At 42.7% G+C, this 13,041-nt stretch overlaps 1 protein-coding gene across 1 annotated transcript in view; it reads left to right on the plus strand.

Annotated features, from left to right (window-relative positions):
- Positions 1–13,041, plus strand: part of Piezo (piezo type mechanosensitive ion channel component) — a 1,050,432-nt gene that overhangs the window by 967,673 nt on the left and 69,718 nt on the right. The window contains exons 47-49 of the mRNA XM_080275143.1: positions 2,615–2,768; positions 9,277–9,415; positions 10,190–10,336. Of these exons, the coding sequence (XP_080131269.1) occupies positions 2,615–2,768; positions 9,277–9,415; positions 10,190–10,336 (440 nt within the window). The remainder of the gene's footprint in view (positions 1–2,614; positions 2,769–9,276; positions 9,416–10,189; positions 10,337–13,041) is intronic.

Raw genomic sequence — 13,041 nt, forward strand, 5'->3', positions numbered from 1 at the left:
TCCTCCCTATATAGCTGGGGGTGTCTTGAGAGTACATCTGCTGCGTGATTTGCCTCCCCCTTTAGGTACTTTATGCAAAATGAGTACATCAGTGTCTTCTCCTTGAGGTTGAGTATGTGAGGGTTGCTGATGTCTTTCAGCTCTTTGTCCTTGAAGATCTTGGTGAGGTATGGTGGTCTGTGATGAAAGTGAGGTCCGGACGTCCCTCAGGAATAGGCGCACCTTTTTCAGTCACCATGCAATGGCAAGGGCCTTCCCCTCCAACACTGAGTAGTTCTCTGCTGCTGTTAGCTGGTGGCTGCCACACAGGGCCAGTTTCCAACCATCCTTGCAGCACAGGGGGACCTCTTGAGACACACTCTGCCAAAACTGCTGAATTACCATGAAATCGATCCCAAGCCTGCTGAAGTCAGTGAACACTGCTGTGGGGAATGGCATCGTAATACTGGAGGCCCTCCGCCGCAAACTTGCCTATAGCCTCCTATGTTGACTTGAAGATGGATTGGAGTTGGCCATCCCAGTACACCACTTTCTCTGATGGCTTTTTCAGTAATTCTCAGAAGGGCTCCATGAGTGGTGCAAGGGCAAAGAATGGCGCCACCTGGTCCACCAGCCCAAACCACGATTGGATATCTGTGAGGGAGGGGTGTGGAAATTGGTTATACTGCTTAGCAAGTCCTGGCTAGGTTGATACTCCTCCAGCCTAGCTGATAACCTGTGAATCTCACACTTCTCCTGCAGAAGCGGAATTTGTCTGGGTGGAGCTTGATCCCATTTTTCGCACATGTTCACAGGAACTGGTATGTGTGCCAGAAGGCATCAGCGACGTTATGGTTGTGCAGGAGCATGTTGTCGACACATTTCAGTTTCCTGGGGATCTCTGCTGTTACATTGTTAAAGCGCTTGGTAAAAGCATAATGCCCTGCACAGTGACCCATGGATGTGTGCCAGTAGTGGAAGCAACCCCATGGGGTGATGAAGGTGGTTAGCTTCTTGCTCAGCTTGTCGAGGGGGATCTGGTGGTACCCTGAATAAGCGTCCACTACTGTTTTGAACATGTTCTTCAGCACACTGGTGATTGCGTTGAATGGGAGGCGGGTGTGGTGGGTCTCCCGCTGGTTTGCCTGGTTTAGTTGCTGATAATCCACTGTTCTGCTCAGTCGCCCATCCTTCTTCAAGACCACCACCATACAAGAACATCATTCCGTGGGTTCTCCAGCCAGTATGGGCTCAATGATAATGATACTCTTCCTTATGTCCTCTTCCAGCTGCTGGCGAACTTCATCGTAGAAGTGGTGGGGGATGGATGCTGGCATGTGTGTTGCTTAGAATTTTGAACAGGGGTGCAGGTGGATGTGGTGGGCTGGCCCCTTCATCTCCGGCAGAGGGTGCAGTTCACTGCAAATGTCGTGTGCCCGAAGTGCTCCAGGAACCACTTTTCCAACAAGTTCACATTTTCTTCTGTCAGGGCATATGAGGGAGTATGTGATTGGGCAGGGGCTGGGAGCTCTTTCACCTGGTCAATGGCCCCTACAGTCACAGGTATGTTGGGGAAGTCGTGTGGCACCACGCACAATGCTTTGCTCGTCTGCAGCAACAGATACAGCCACTGCACCCCATCAGTGAAGTGCTCTACAGGTTCACCCTAGCAGACCTTCTGCCCATGTTGACGCTACATTTCTTGCATCCCACAACGCGTATACTCCCGCCTGTGAGGTGATTAATATTCATGGTAGGTGTCTGTAGACTTCTCAGGGTCAGCCCGAGGCCCCACATCAGGTGGCGTCCCACTATGCATACCTGTGCGCCCATGTTGGCCACCACCGTCACGTTGCATGCTACGGGTGGGTCATCACTCTTCACTTCCACCCTGAGGCATGCTAATGCCTTGGCGCTGGCTACCGTAATCCTGCCAGTGTTCTCGGCTGGGCTGGGCTGCTTCACTGATGTACACACTCACTGGAAAAAAAGGAAAAAATTGGAAAAAAGTGGTTATATTATACATTGCATAGAAAAGGGAGATTTCTACGGGTAAGTGACCTCAAAATTGGAATTACAAAATAATTTTTTTGAAGGGGAAAGAATTGTCATATGACTGCCAAATTTTTGCAGAGAACGAGTGATACTCGGAGCTATTTTATGGGGTAACTTCTGCAAAATGCCTTTGTCAGTCGAAAATCGGTCCACTTCCCTTAACCTAGACATTTTTATTCTGCATAGGAGAGACCCTCGGGGCAAAGGGGTTAATTATGATCTTGACATGCAGGTCATCCCGTATAATAAACTTTCTGTCTTCTTCCACAGGGGATTGAGTAAGAATCAGGAGACTGAGGGTAATGAATTGTAGTCCAATACAGTACTTAGCAGATCACATCAACTGTTAGTTCCCAGTCTGAGATGTTCCTTATGCCTTAATATTAATCATTTAGATCTCAGACTCCAAGAATTTGACATTAAGACATCCTGAGAACTAAATAGTTCTTATAAAAGGAAAACAGTTATGCATATAATGCCAGAGGATTTTTCTTAACACAAAAATCAGATTCTAGTTACACTGATTTAGTATCATGTTTTTTGACAATTATGTATTTTTTTCCTTCCTTCCTTCCTCTAGGTTTACCCAAAAGGATTGGGATGTATTCAACACCCACTACCAGTCAGACCGTGAAGCACAGACCTTCCTCAGTAATTATGACTTCACTGATGTGGTGGTGGCTGAGCTCAATGGAAATTCCAATGCTATTTGGGGCATTTCACCTCCTGCACAGGTATACAAGAATGGTTGCACAGCTCACTGTTATTTCATCCATACAATAACATACTGTACAGTATTGTAGTTTGACATCTCACTGTATTTTTTTTTAATTGGGTTATATGCAATTAGTAGAGTGTCATTCATTGCAAGTGTAGATGATGATGTATACCCTTGAAACTGAAAGCATAATTTTTTTTTATCTTGCAGTTCACTAAGAACAGAAGTCGCACCTGCCTTTTGTACATATGTATCATATTTGCATGAATGGTGCTAAGCAAGCAAACAAGTATGCATTACCACTAGCCTGACTGTATGAAAGCAAGCTACACCTGAGTATTATGTGGTTGTGCTGAGTAACAACATTCCCTCTTATGATCCTTTTGTATCTTCCATCAGACAGCTATGCTAACTAAAGGAAGCTTCTTTACTATTGACATGCAACCACCACCAAGTGCCGTGAAGCTGGGGATAACATAGACCAGTCACAAACTGAGGCAGAGGATGAACACACCACTGTGTCTAAAAATTTGTATAAATTTCCTCAGAAAGTCTCTTGAAAGTGTGAGCTTTTAAATAATCACATTTAAATAATCACACTTTCAGAATTGCTGCTGGCTGCAGAGATTGAGAATGCCCTTACATTCTTTGTTCATTCATGTGGCATATTTGTATTACCCACTAAGAGCCATAGCGCCACATTTATATGATATTTTCTGCTCTCCTCCCTTGGTCTGTCTTCCTACTTCTTCCTTCTTGCTTGTTGTAACTTTACTGCTTTCCATCATGGCTTGTCTTTCCGTTTCTCCATTCTCACATGTTGAAAGTTGGCCTTTCAGGAAGGTGAATTTTCTTCTGTCAATCCATCTTAGTGATGCCTTGTTTCTTCCAAGGAATTTCACCCAGAGAGGATTGTCATGACAGAAAAATTTTTCAGGATGATCTTTCATGGGTCTCTCTTGCTGTCTCAGTCCTTCCTCTTCCATTACTTCCTCTTCCATTACTGTTCCTCCATCACTTCCCCCCTCTGACTTCCTCATGGCTGACATTAAAATTTCTTCAGTTGATGTATTTTCTGCCATCACTGGCCTCAGTACTAACAAGGCATATGGGCTTGATGGGGTCCCTCCTGTTGTTCTCAAGAACTGTGCTTCTGTGCTTACACCCTGCCTAGGCAAACTCTTTCGCCTTTGTCTGTCAACTTGTACCTTTCCTTCTTGCTGGAAGTTTGCTCTCATTCAGCCAGTCCCAAAGAAGGATGACCACTCCCAACCCTCCAACTATCGTCCAATTGCTTTAACGTCCTGTATTTCAAAAGTTTTCGAGTCAATTCTTAATAGAAAAATTTTAAGGCATCTTTCCTATCACAACCTTCTTTCCAATCGTCAGTATGGGTTCCGTCAGGGACGCTCCACTGGCGATCTTCTCACCTACCTTTCAGACTCCTGGTCATCCTCCTTTCGGGACTTTGGCGAAAGCTTTGCCATTGCACTTGACATCTCAAAGGCTTTCGATCGAGTCTGGCATAAATCTTTAATTTCCAAACTGCCCTCCTACGGTTTCTATCCTTCTATCTGTGCCTTCATCGCTAGCTTCCTTTCTGGTCGTTCTATAGCCGCTGTTGTAGACGGCCATCGTTCTTCTCCTAGATCTATCAACAGTGGTGTTCCTCAGGGCTCTGTCCTATCACCAACTCTCTTCCTTTTATTCATCAATGATCTTCTAAGCTGTACATCTAACCCTATCCACTCATACGCTGACGACTCCACCCTTCACCTTTCCATTCGGTTCCCGCAACGCCCATCTCAACAGTTACTTCAACAAGCAAGGGATGAGGCTGTGGCACACCTAATGTCTGATTTGGCTCGTATCTCTGACTGGGGTAAAAACAATATGGTTGTCTTTAATGCATCTAAGACTCAGTTCTTACACCTATCAACCCGACAAAATCTTCCACAGGTATACCCACTAATGTTTAATAATATTCAGCTTAATCCTGCATCATCCTTGAACATGCTTGGGGTTTCATTTACTCGGGACTTATCTTGGAAAGATCATATTACATCTCTTGTAAAATCTGCTTCCAAGAGATTGGGTGTGCTAAGCCGACTCTGCTCTTTCTTTACCCCTGCACAATTGTTGACTCTATACAGGGGTTTTATCCGCCCCCTGTGTGGAGTACAACTCTCATGTGTGGGGAGGCTCCCCACATACAGCTCTTCTCAATAGGGTGGAGTCAAAGGCTTTTCGTCTCATTAACTCTCCTCCTCTTACTGACTCCCTTCAACCTCTGTCTCTTCGCCGCACTGTTGCATCTTTATCTCTTTTCTATCGCTACTTTAATGATCACTGCTCCTCTGAACTGTCTGCTTGCATTCCTCCACCTCTACGACGGGCGCGTAGCACCCGTCTGGCAGCAAACTCTCATCCTTTTTCTGTCCAACTCTCTAATGCAAGAGTTAACCGTTACTCCCAGTCTTTCATTTATGCAACAGGTCAGCTCTGGAACTGTCTCCCTCTGTCTGTATTTCCTGCTGCCTATGATCTCCAGTCTTTCAAACGCAGTGTGTCCAGGCATCTCAAAATGATTGGATCTTGAATTTGGCTCTATATTGTATTTTGTTTTTCTCTTGGAGGGAACTGTTACTGCGGGCTCATGGCCTTTGGTTCCTTCTTCCTCGCATAAAAAAAAAAAAAAAAAAAAAAAAAAAATATGAATATTGCTGAGCTATTTTCCTCTGTGAAGCAGGTCATGCTCTTGCAACATCACCATATACTGTACCTTTCTTTCAAATGTCCTCTTCATTACTTTGTCTTCCTTCATTCTGTATACTTGTCCAAATCACTTCATGTGTTACTTTTCACCTGCTCCATTTCAGTACTGTGCATCTTTTGCTCTTTCTTCCACAGCAAAATTTCATATCTCCTAGATTGGGTCAGGGAACAGTTTGATGATCGACATTTATGAAACAGAATTTACTGATTTTCCACATAAGCCATTGACATGTGATAAAAATGCACCCTCTGATACAAGTGTGCCAGTACTGAATGAGGCAGTGTTAATATGTATTTAGTACGGATGGTGAGTAAAAGCACTAGTTTCAAAATGGTGACATGGGAAGATATGTTGTGTTAGGAGGATTGCTTGGCCCTAGGGAATAATCTACCAAGTTTGTGCTTAGAAAAAATATATATATATATATTATTGTTGTTGTTGCTTGACTCCAGTCAGGTGGGCTAGAGTTTAAAAACAACAACAACAATAATATATTTATTTTCCTGGTCACATAATTGGGAGTCCATTCCCTGAGGCCAAACAGATCCATTGGTTACAAATAGGCCAGTGCTACTGTGGAGTTGCCCCATAAGTTCCTTACACCATTCATGTTGTGTCTGTGGCTTAGTGTGGCATATGCTGTGCATTTCGGTGAGGTATATTAGGTGGGTATATTCTACAAGTGGGGCATGTGCCATCTGTGACTCCACTCAATTTGGATCTAAGCTGTTCTGATACAAGCCTAACTAGGTGTACTTGATCAGCTCAGTATAAGGATGCTTTTGATGAGTAAATGTCAGGAGGGGGGCCCATAATACATTGCTCAGATCGAGGTGTTTATTACCCTTGACATGAAATAGATACCTACATAGGTGTTTCTTCATTGCTAGTGTTGGAATGTCTGTAGGTGGGATATTGTTTAAGAGAATCTGGTTATGTTTGTATGGTTATTGTTTTGTGTGCCTAGTCATGTTGACAAGGGTGTTGTCCATTAGCACAGGCTGCTGCATAGATTTGTGTGCCTCTTATAATAAGATATTTTCACAAAGGAAGAACTTTAGTTTCAGAGTGTAAGTGATCTGCAGAAGTACAGTAGTTTTAGTGCAACCAGTGATGAGGTGTGGGACATTGTTCTGTATGATCTGCAAGGTATTGTAGTGGGAGTTAATTGAATTAGATAGGAATTTGGAAGGAATTTGAGTGTAAAGTGGAGGGACTGTAAGAAAATGTTCTGGAGAGAAGTGAAAAGAGTAAGACAGGGTGGAAGTGAAGTTAGCAGGGGAGTGAAAGATAAAAATGGTAGATTACTAGTGGAGAAGGGAGAAAAAGTGAGCAGATGGAGAGAACACTTTAAGGAATTGTTGAACATAGAGGATGGAAGTAATATGAGTATAAGTGGCTGGGGAATGGCTGGGAGAAGGAGGGAGGTGAGAAGACAGGAAGAAATCAGTAGGATAGAAGTTGTGGAAGCAATGAAGAAAGTTAAATCGGGGAAAGCCCCAGGAATTGATGGAGTGTGTGGTGAAATGCTGAAGCATGGGGGAGAGATAGTAGTAGAATGGATGTGGAAGATGTGCAGATTGGCCTGGGAGGAAGGTAGAGTCACGGAGGATTGGAAGTCAGGTATAATTATTCCCTTGTACAAAGGAAAAGGGGAAAAAGAAGTGTGTGGTAATCATAGGGGCATTTGTCTTCTTAGTATAATAGGAAAAGTGTATGGTAGGATACTTATAGACAGAGTTAGGGAAAGAACAGAGAAATTAGTTGGAGAAGAACAGGGAGGCTTTAGGAAGGGAAGAGGTTGTGTAGATCAGATATTCGTTCTTAGATCTTTAGTGGAAAAGTTTCTAGAGAAGGGAAAGAAGTTGTATGCGGCTTTCATGGATTTGGAGAAAGCATATGACAGGGTGGATAGACAAGGATTGTGGAAAGTGTTAAGAATATATGGAGTAGATGGGAAGTTGTTGAATGCTGTGAAGAGTATGTATGATGGTGCAAAGGCTGCAATGCGTGTGGATGGTGAACTAAGTGAATTTTTCCCTTTGAAAGTTGGTGTGAAACAGGGATGTGTCATGTCTCCATGGTTGTTCAATCTGTACATGGATGGGGTAATAAAAGAGGTACAAGGTAAGGTAGTGGATGTTGGAGTGGCCCTGGTGAGAGAGGGCAGTGTTTGGAAACTCCCTGTACTGTTGTTTGCAGATGATACTGTGTTGTTGAGTGAAGACGAAGGGGAGCTGCAGGGCTTGGTGGATGAGTTTGGGAGAGTGTGTAAGAAACGGAATCTAAAGGTGAATGTAGGGACGAGTAAAGTGATGGTCTTTGAGAGAGGTGAAGTTAGTGAATGTACAGCGAGGTTGGATGGTGAGGAATTGGAAAATGTGAGTACGTTTAAGTACTTGGGTAGTGTGATGAGTAAGGATGGAGGTTTGGAGGGTGAAGTGCTTGAAAGGGTGCAGCAGGGAAGAAAGGTTGCTGGTTCTTTGAAAGCAGTGATAAGAAACAGGGAAGTGAGCATGGAAGTGAAAAAGTTACTACATGACAGTATTGTGATACCAACTCTAACGTACGGAAGTGAAGCTTGGACATTGTTGGAAGGACACACGTCAAGAGTGAGAGCAGTGGAAATGAGTTATTTAAGAGGAGCCTGTGGAGTTACATGGAGAGACAGGCTGACGAATGAGGATATAAAGGAGCGTTGTGGTGTGGATGTGGATGTGATAGGAAGCGTTATGAGGAACACACTGAGGTGGTTTGGCCATGTGGAGAGGATGGAGGGTGAAAGACTGACGAAGAGAGTGTATGTGAGTGAGGTGGAGGGGGGAAGAGGGAGGGGGAGGCCGAGGATGAGATGGAGGGATGGGGTGGAGAGGTATATGAGAGAGGGGGGTGTGAGTTGGGAGCAGGGCAGTGAAATGGCGGGGGACAGGGCGACTTGGAGGCGATTTGTTTGTGGCCACCCCAAATGGGATTGAGGCGTCTGGCAATAGATAGATAGATAGATAGGATAGGGGCCCATGCCATGAGATACAGGACATCACTGAGCTAATATTTTATTGTAGAATGGGGAGAATGTTTATATTTGTTGCTCCAAAGTTAGTCCCTGAAAGTGCCCTGAGTGAAATGAGTCTAGTTATGCATTAGATACCTGTTGATGTGTAGTATGTGGTCCTTTATGGTGAGTCTAGTGTCACATGTCACCCCAAGGATCTTAGTAGGTGAGTGTGGCACTTGTACATTGTTTAGTGTGATGTTAGGGGAGTTCCTCTGCTTATGTTTGCTGTTGTTGATGAGTGTGGTGGTGGATTTGGCTGGAGAAATTAGCAGCCTCTTGTTCTCAACTGATGTTTAAAGTTTATTGAGATAATCATGTTGCTGTGAGCAGGTTGCCTGCAATGTGGTGTGAGGTTGTTATGGTCATGTCATGTACATATAAGGCAATGTTTGTGGTGAAAGAATGGAGCCCTGAGGAAATCTGTTAGGAAAGTTTTGTGTTTGTGATGACATGCACTGAAGCATAACATGTGCTTGTTTGCCAGATAATTAGTTGGCAAACCAGTTTTTGTTGTTGTTCTCCACATTTGTTATAGATTTGGTGATTAGCTCATATCATGGGATGTCATCAAATGCACTGGTTAATCAAAGCACCATTTAGAGGTGAGGGCTTAATAGTGTTGCTCCAGTAAGTGATATACAGTACAGACTACAGGTGAGGCCTGTACATTGACACCTGTGACTTATCCAACAGAGGAGCCTCATAGCAGATCTGCGAGGGAACCACACTATCAAGCTAAAGGTCCATTGGAGCATCAAAAGGCCATCAAATTCTGAAGGTGTGGCCAGTGAATGCACCAGCCAAAATGAAGTTGGCCTTCATGCATATGAAAGTGAGGGTATTAAAGATTGCAGTAACTTCAAATTTGTATCTTCAATATTGTCTTAAATATTATATTTTATTCTTGCTATCTATAAATCATTCTTCTCAGCTTAGGAGAGACTGTTCAGACCAGAGAGGTTAGACTTAGTCGTCCATAATCATGTGAACATGAGAGCACAAGTGTACAGGCAGACATACATAGAGAGAGAGAGAGGTCTCTTGTAAGATATATATGCATTTAAAATTTCACGTTCAGATTTGTATTCACCTGAAAGCTGATATTTGGTAATGAATATTTGTCAGGACAAACGGAAAATACTGTAATTAAATCAGTTTACCACACATTATAGAGAATTCCTTCTTAAAAAGGCAGTATTTCTGATTGCTTTAACCGTAATTCCTTTTAAATGTACCAGTGCACCATTAGAAGGATTTCCCCTGAAAAATAATTTTGTACCATGAAAAAGATACATTTTCCAAGTCCGAGGAGGCTGCCGACCCCCAAGACCCCCTGTCTCAAGTGCTTATGCATGAGAGTTTCTTCCCAAACAGAGTAAAATAATTTGTGATTACCATGAATAATAGGAAACAAGACTTAGTCAAATTCAGGGGTTTGTCAGCCAAGTGTTCGATGGTATTATGTTGTTACAAGGTGACAGATGCTGCTGTTTTCATAATTTTTACCAACTTTTTAACCATGGATCTATTATAATGTTATAATGATGATGATGATGATGATAATGTTATTTGTTATCCTTGACATATTTTTGTTGGTTGACTCCAGATAATGTCAGAAACTCAGTTCGTGAAAGATTGGTGAAAGTTTTGGAAGGTGCGCTAGATGAGAATCCTGTTACCATCACAGATCTCTTCCCTAAATTCCTCAAGGTTACCAACAAGGGTCAGGCAGAGTATGTTACACAACTACAAGGTCAGTGGTCTCACAGGTGTATAATAATATAGTACTGTCAAGGAAGTTTGACTGCTTTAATAAGAGATGGGGTTCTGTCTGGGAATATGTGCCATTTATAAGAATGATAAATGTTTTTTATTGGAGATATGAATGGAAAAGTAGGGAATGTAAAGGTGGTTATGGAGTAGTTGGTGGGTGGGGTGTGTCTGCAGGTGTGGATGAGAATGGCAGCGCTCTAGTGAACATTTGTGCCGGGAGAAGGTTGGTGATAGCCAATACCCTCTTCAGACACAAAATGATCCACAGGTATATGTGGCAAGTGATGAGAAGGGTCCGTGGTGAACTGAATGTACAGAACGCAGTGATTGATTTTGTGTGTGTGGATGAGAGAATGAGAAGGAGTTTAAGGGATGCAAGAGCATATAAAGGCTGGGGGAGTGGACTTTCTGATCACCACTTGGTGGTAGTGAAAGTCGAGGTCCAAGTGCAGTGGAGGAATAGAAGAAGGGAAGGACAGGAGGAAGTATTTAATACAAGGAGGGTAGAAAGGTTACAAGGGGATGGAGAAAAGGCAGAATATAAGAGAGAAGTGAAGGAGCGAATGGGTAAACATGATTTGGAGCAGATGGGGGAGGTGGAAGGTGTGAGCAAGATATTCACAGAAGAAATCTGTGCAGCATGTGAGGTGGTGTGTGGGGTGAAGAAAAGGTGAAAGGGGGTACAAGGAAGAGCATGGTGGAATGAAGAGGTGAGACAGGCTGTGGCACAAAAGACAAAAGCATATAGTGAGTGGATGAGAAACGGGTGTGGAGGAAGTTGAGAGACAGAAGAGAGAGTTATATGTAGAGAAGAAGAGAGAGGTGAAAAGATTAGTAAGAGAGAGTAAGAAGAGAGTGGATGAGGAGTTTGGAAGAAATTTGAGTAAAAAGTGGAGAGCTTGTAAGGAAATGTTCTGGAAAGAGGTAAAGAGAGTTATACAGGGAGTTAAAGAAGTTAGTCAGGCAGTGAAATATAAAAATGGTAGATTACTGGCAGAGAAAGGAGAAAAAGTGAGCAGATGGAGAGAATTTAAGGAATTGTTGAACGTTGAGAATGAAAGTAATGCGAGTATAAGTGCCTCGGGAATGGCTGGTAGGAGGGATGTGAGAATAGAGAAAGAAATCAGTAAAATAGAAGTTGTGGTAGCAATGAAGAAAGTCAAAATGGGGAAAGCCCCAGGAATTGATGGAGTGTGTGGTGACATGCTGAAGCATGGGGGAGAGATAATAGTAAAGTGGATGTGGAAGATGCGTAGATTGGTCTGGGAGGAAGGTAAAGTCATGGAAGATTGGAAGTCAGGTATAATTATTCCCATGTACGAAGGAAAAGGGGAAAAAGAAGTGTGTGGAAATCGTAGGGGCATTGGTCTTCTTAGTGTAAAAGGAAAAGTGTATGGTAGGATACTTATTGACAGAGTTAGGGTAATAACAGAGGAATTAGTTAGAGAAGAACAGGGAGGTTTTAGGAAAGGAGGAGGCTGTGTAGATCAGATAATCATTCTTAGGTCTTTAATAGAGAAGTTTCTAGAGAGGGGAATAAAGTTGTATGCAGCCTTCATGGATTTGGAGAGAGCATATGACATGGTGGATAGACAGGGATTATGGAAAGTATTAAGACTATTTGGTGTAAATGGGAAGTTGTTCATTGCCTTGAAGAGCATGCATGAGGGTGCTAAGACTGCAGTGCATGTGGATTGTGAACTGAGTGAATTTTTCTATGTGAAGGTTGGATTGAAACAGGGATGTGTCATGTCTCCATGGTTGTTCAACCTGTATATGGATGGGGTTATAAACGAGATACAGGGTAGGGCAGTGGATGTTGGAGCGGCCCTAATGAGAGAGGGCAGTGTCTGGAAACTCCCTGTACTGTTGTTTGCAGATGATACTGCATTGTCAAGTGAAGACAGAGGGTCGCTGTAAGGCATGGTGGATGAGTTTGGGAGAGTGTATAAGAAACAGAATCTAAAGGTGAATGTAGGGAAGAGTAAAGTTATGCATCCCCATAGGTTATGTAATCATTTATGTCTATTTTCTCCTTCCCTGATATGCATTTATATAGCATAATCATGTCACCTCTTTTCTTTCTCTTCTGTAGTGTTGGTAGATTCAGTTTTTTTAGTCTTTCTTCGTAGCTTAGATCCCTTAAGCTTGGTACCCATCTTGTAGCAGCCCTTTGAACTTTTTCAAACATATCTATGTGTTTTTTGAGATGAGGACTCCAGACTACTGATGCATACTCCAGGGTTGGTCTGATGAATGATATTATTATCTTTCTTAGCATGTCTTCATTTATGTATGTGAATGCTATTCTCATATTTGCAAGCAGTGTATACATGTTCCGTACCTTCTCACTTATGCGGTCAGCCGGAGATGGTCTGTTATTGATAATCACACCTAGGTCCTTCTCTCTTTCTGATGTTGTAGGGTTTTATTTCCTAACTTATAATCCCAATCAGGTCTTTTTCCAATTTTACCCAATTTGATTACGTGACACTTGTCCACATTGAATTCCATTTGCCATGTATTACTCCACTCATGAAGTTTATTTAATTCTTCTTGTAGGTCTTTACAAGAGTCTGTGTTAGTAATTCTTCTTCGTAATTTTGCATCATCTGCAAACATATTTAGATAGCTTTCATTTCCAGTGTTACTGTCTGTATCATTTATATACACAAAAAATATGAT

The sequence above is a fragment of the Coenobita brevimanus genome, chromosome 60 (assembly GCF_032717465.1).
Source record: "Coenobita brevimanus isolate Jiangsu-jjx chromosome 60, ASM3271746v2, whole genome shotgun sequence".
Classification (NCBI taxonomy): domain Eukaryota; kingdom Metazoa; phylum Arthropoda; class Malacostraca; order Decapoda; family Coenobitidae; genus Coenobita; species Coenobita brevimanus.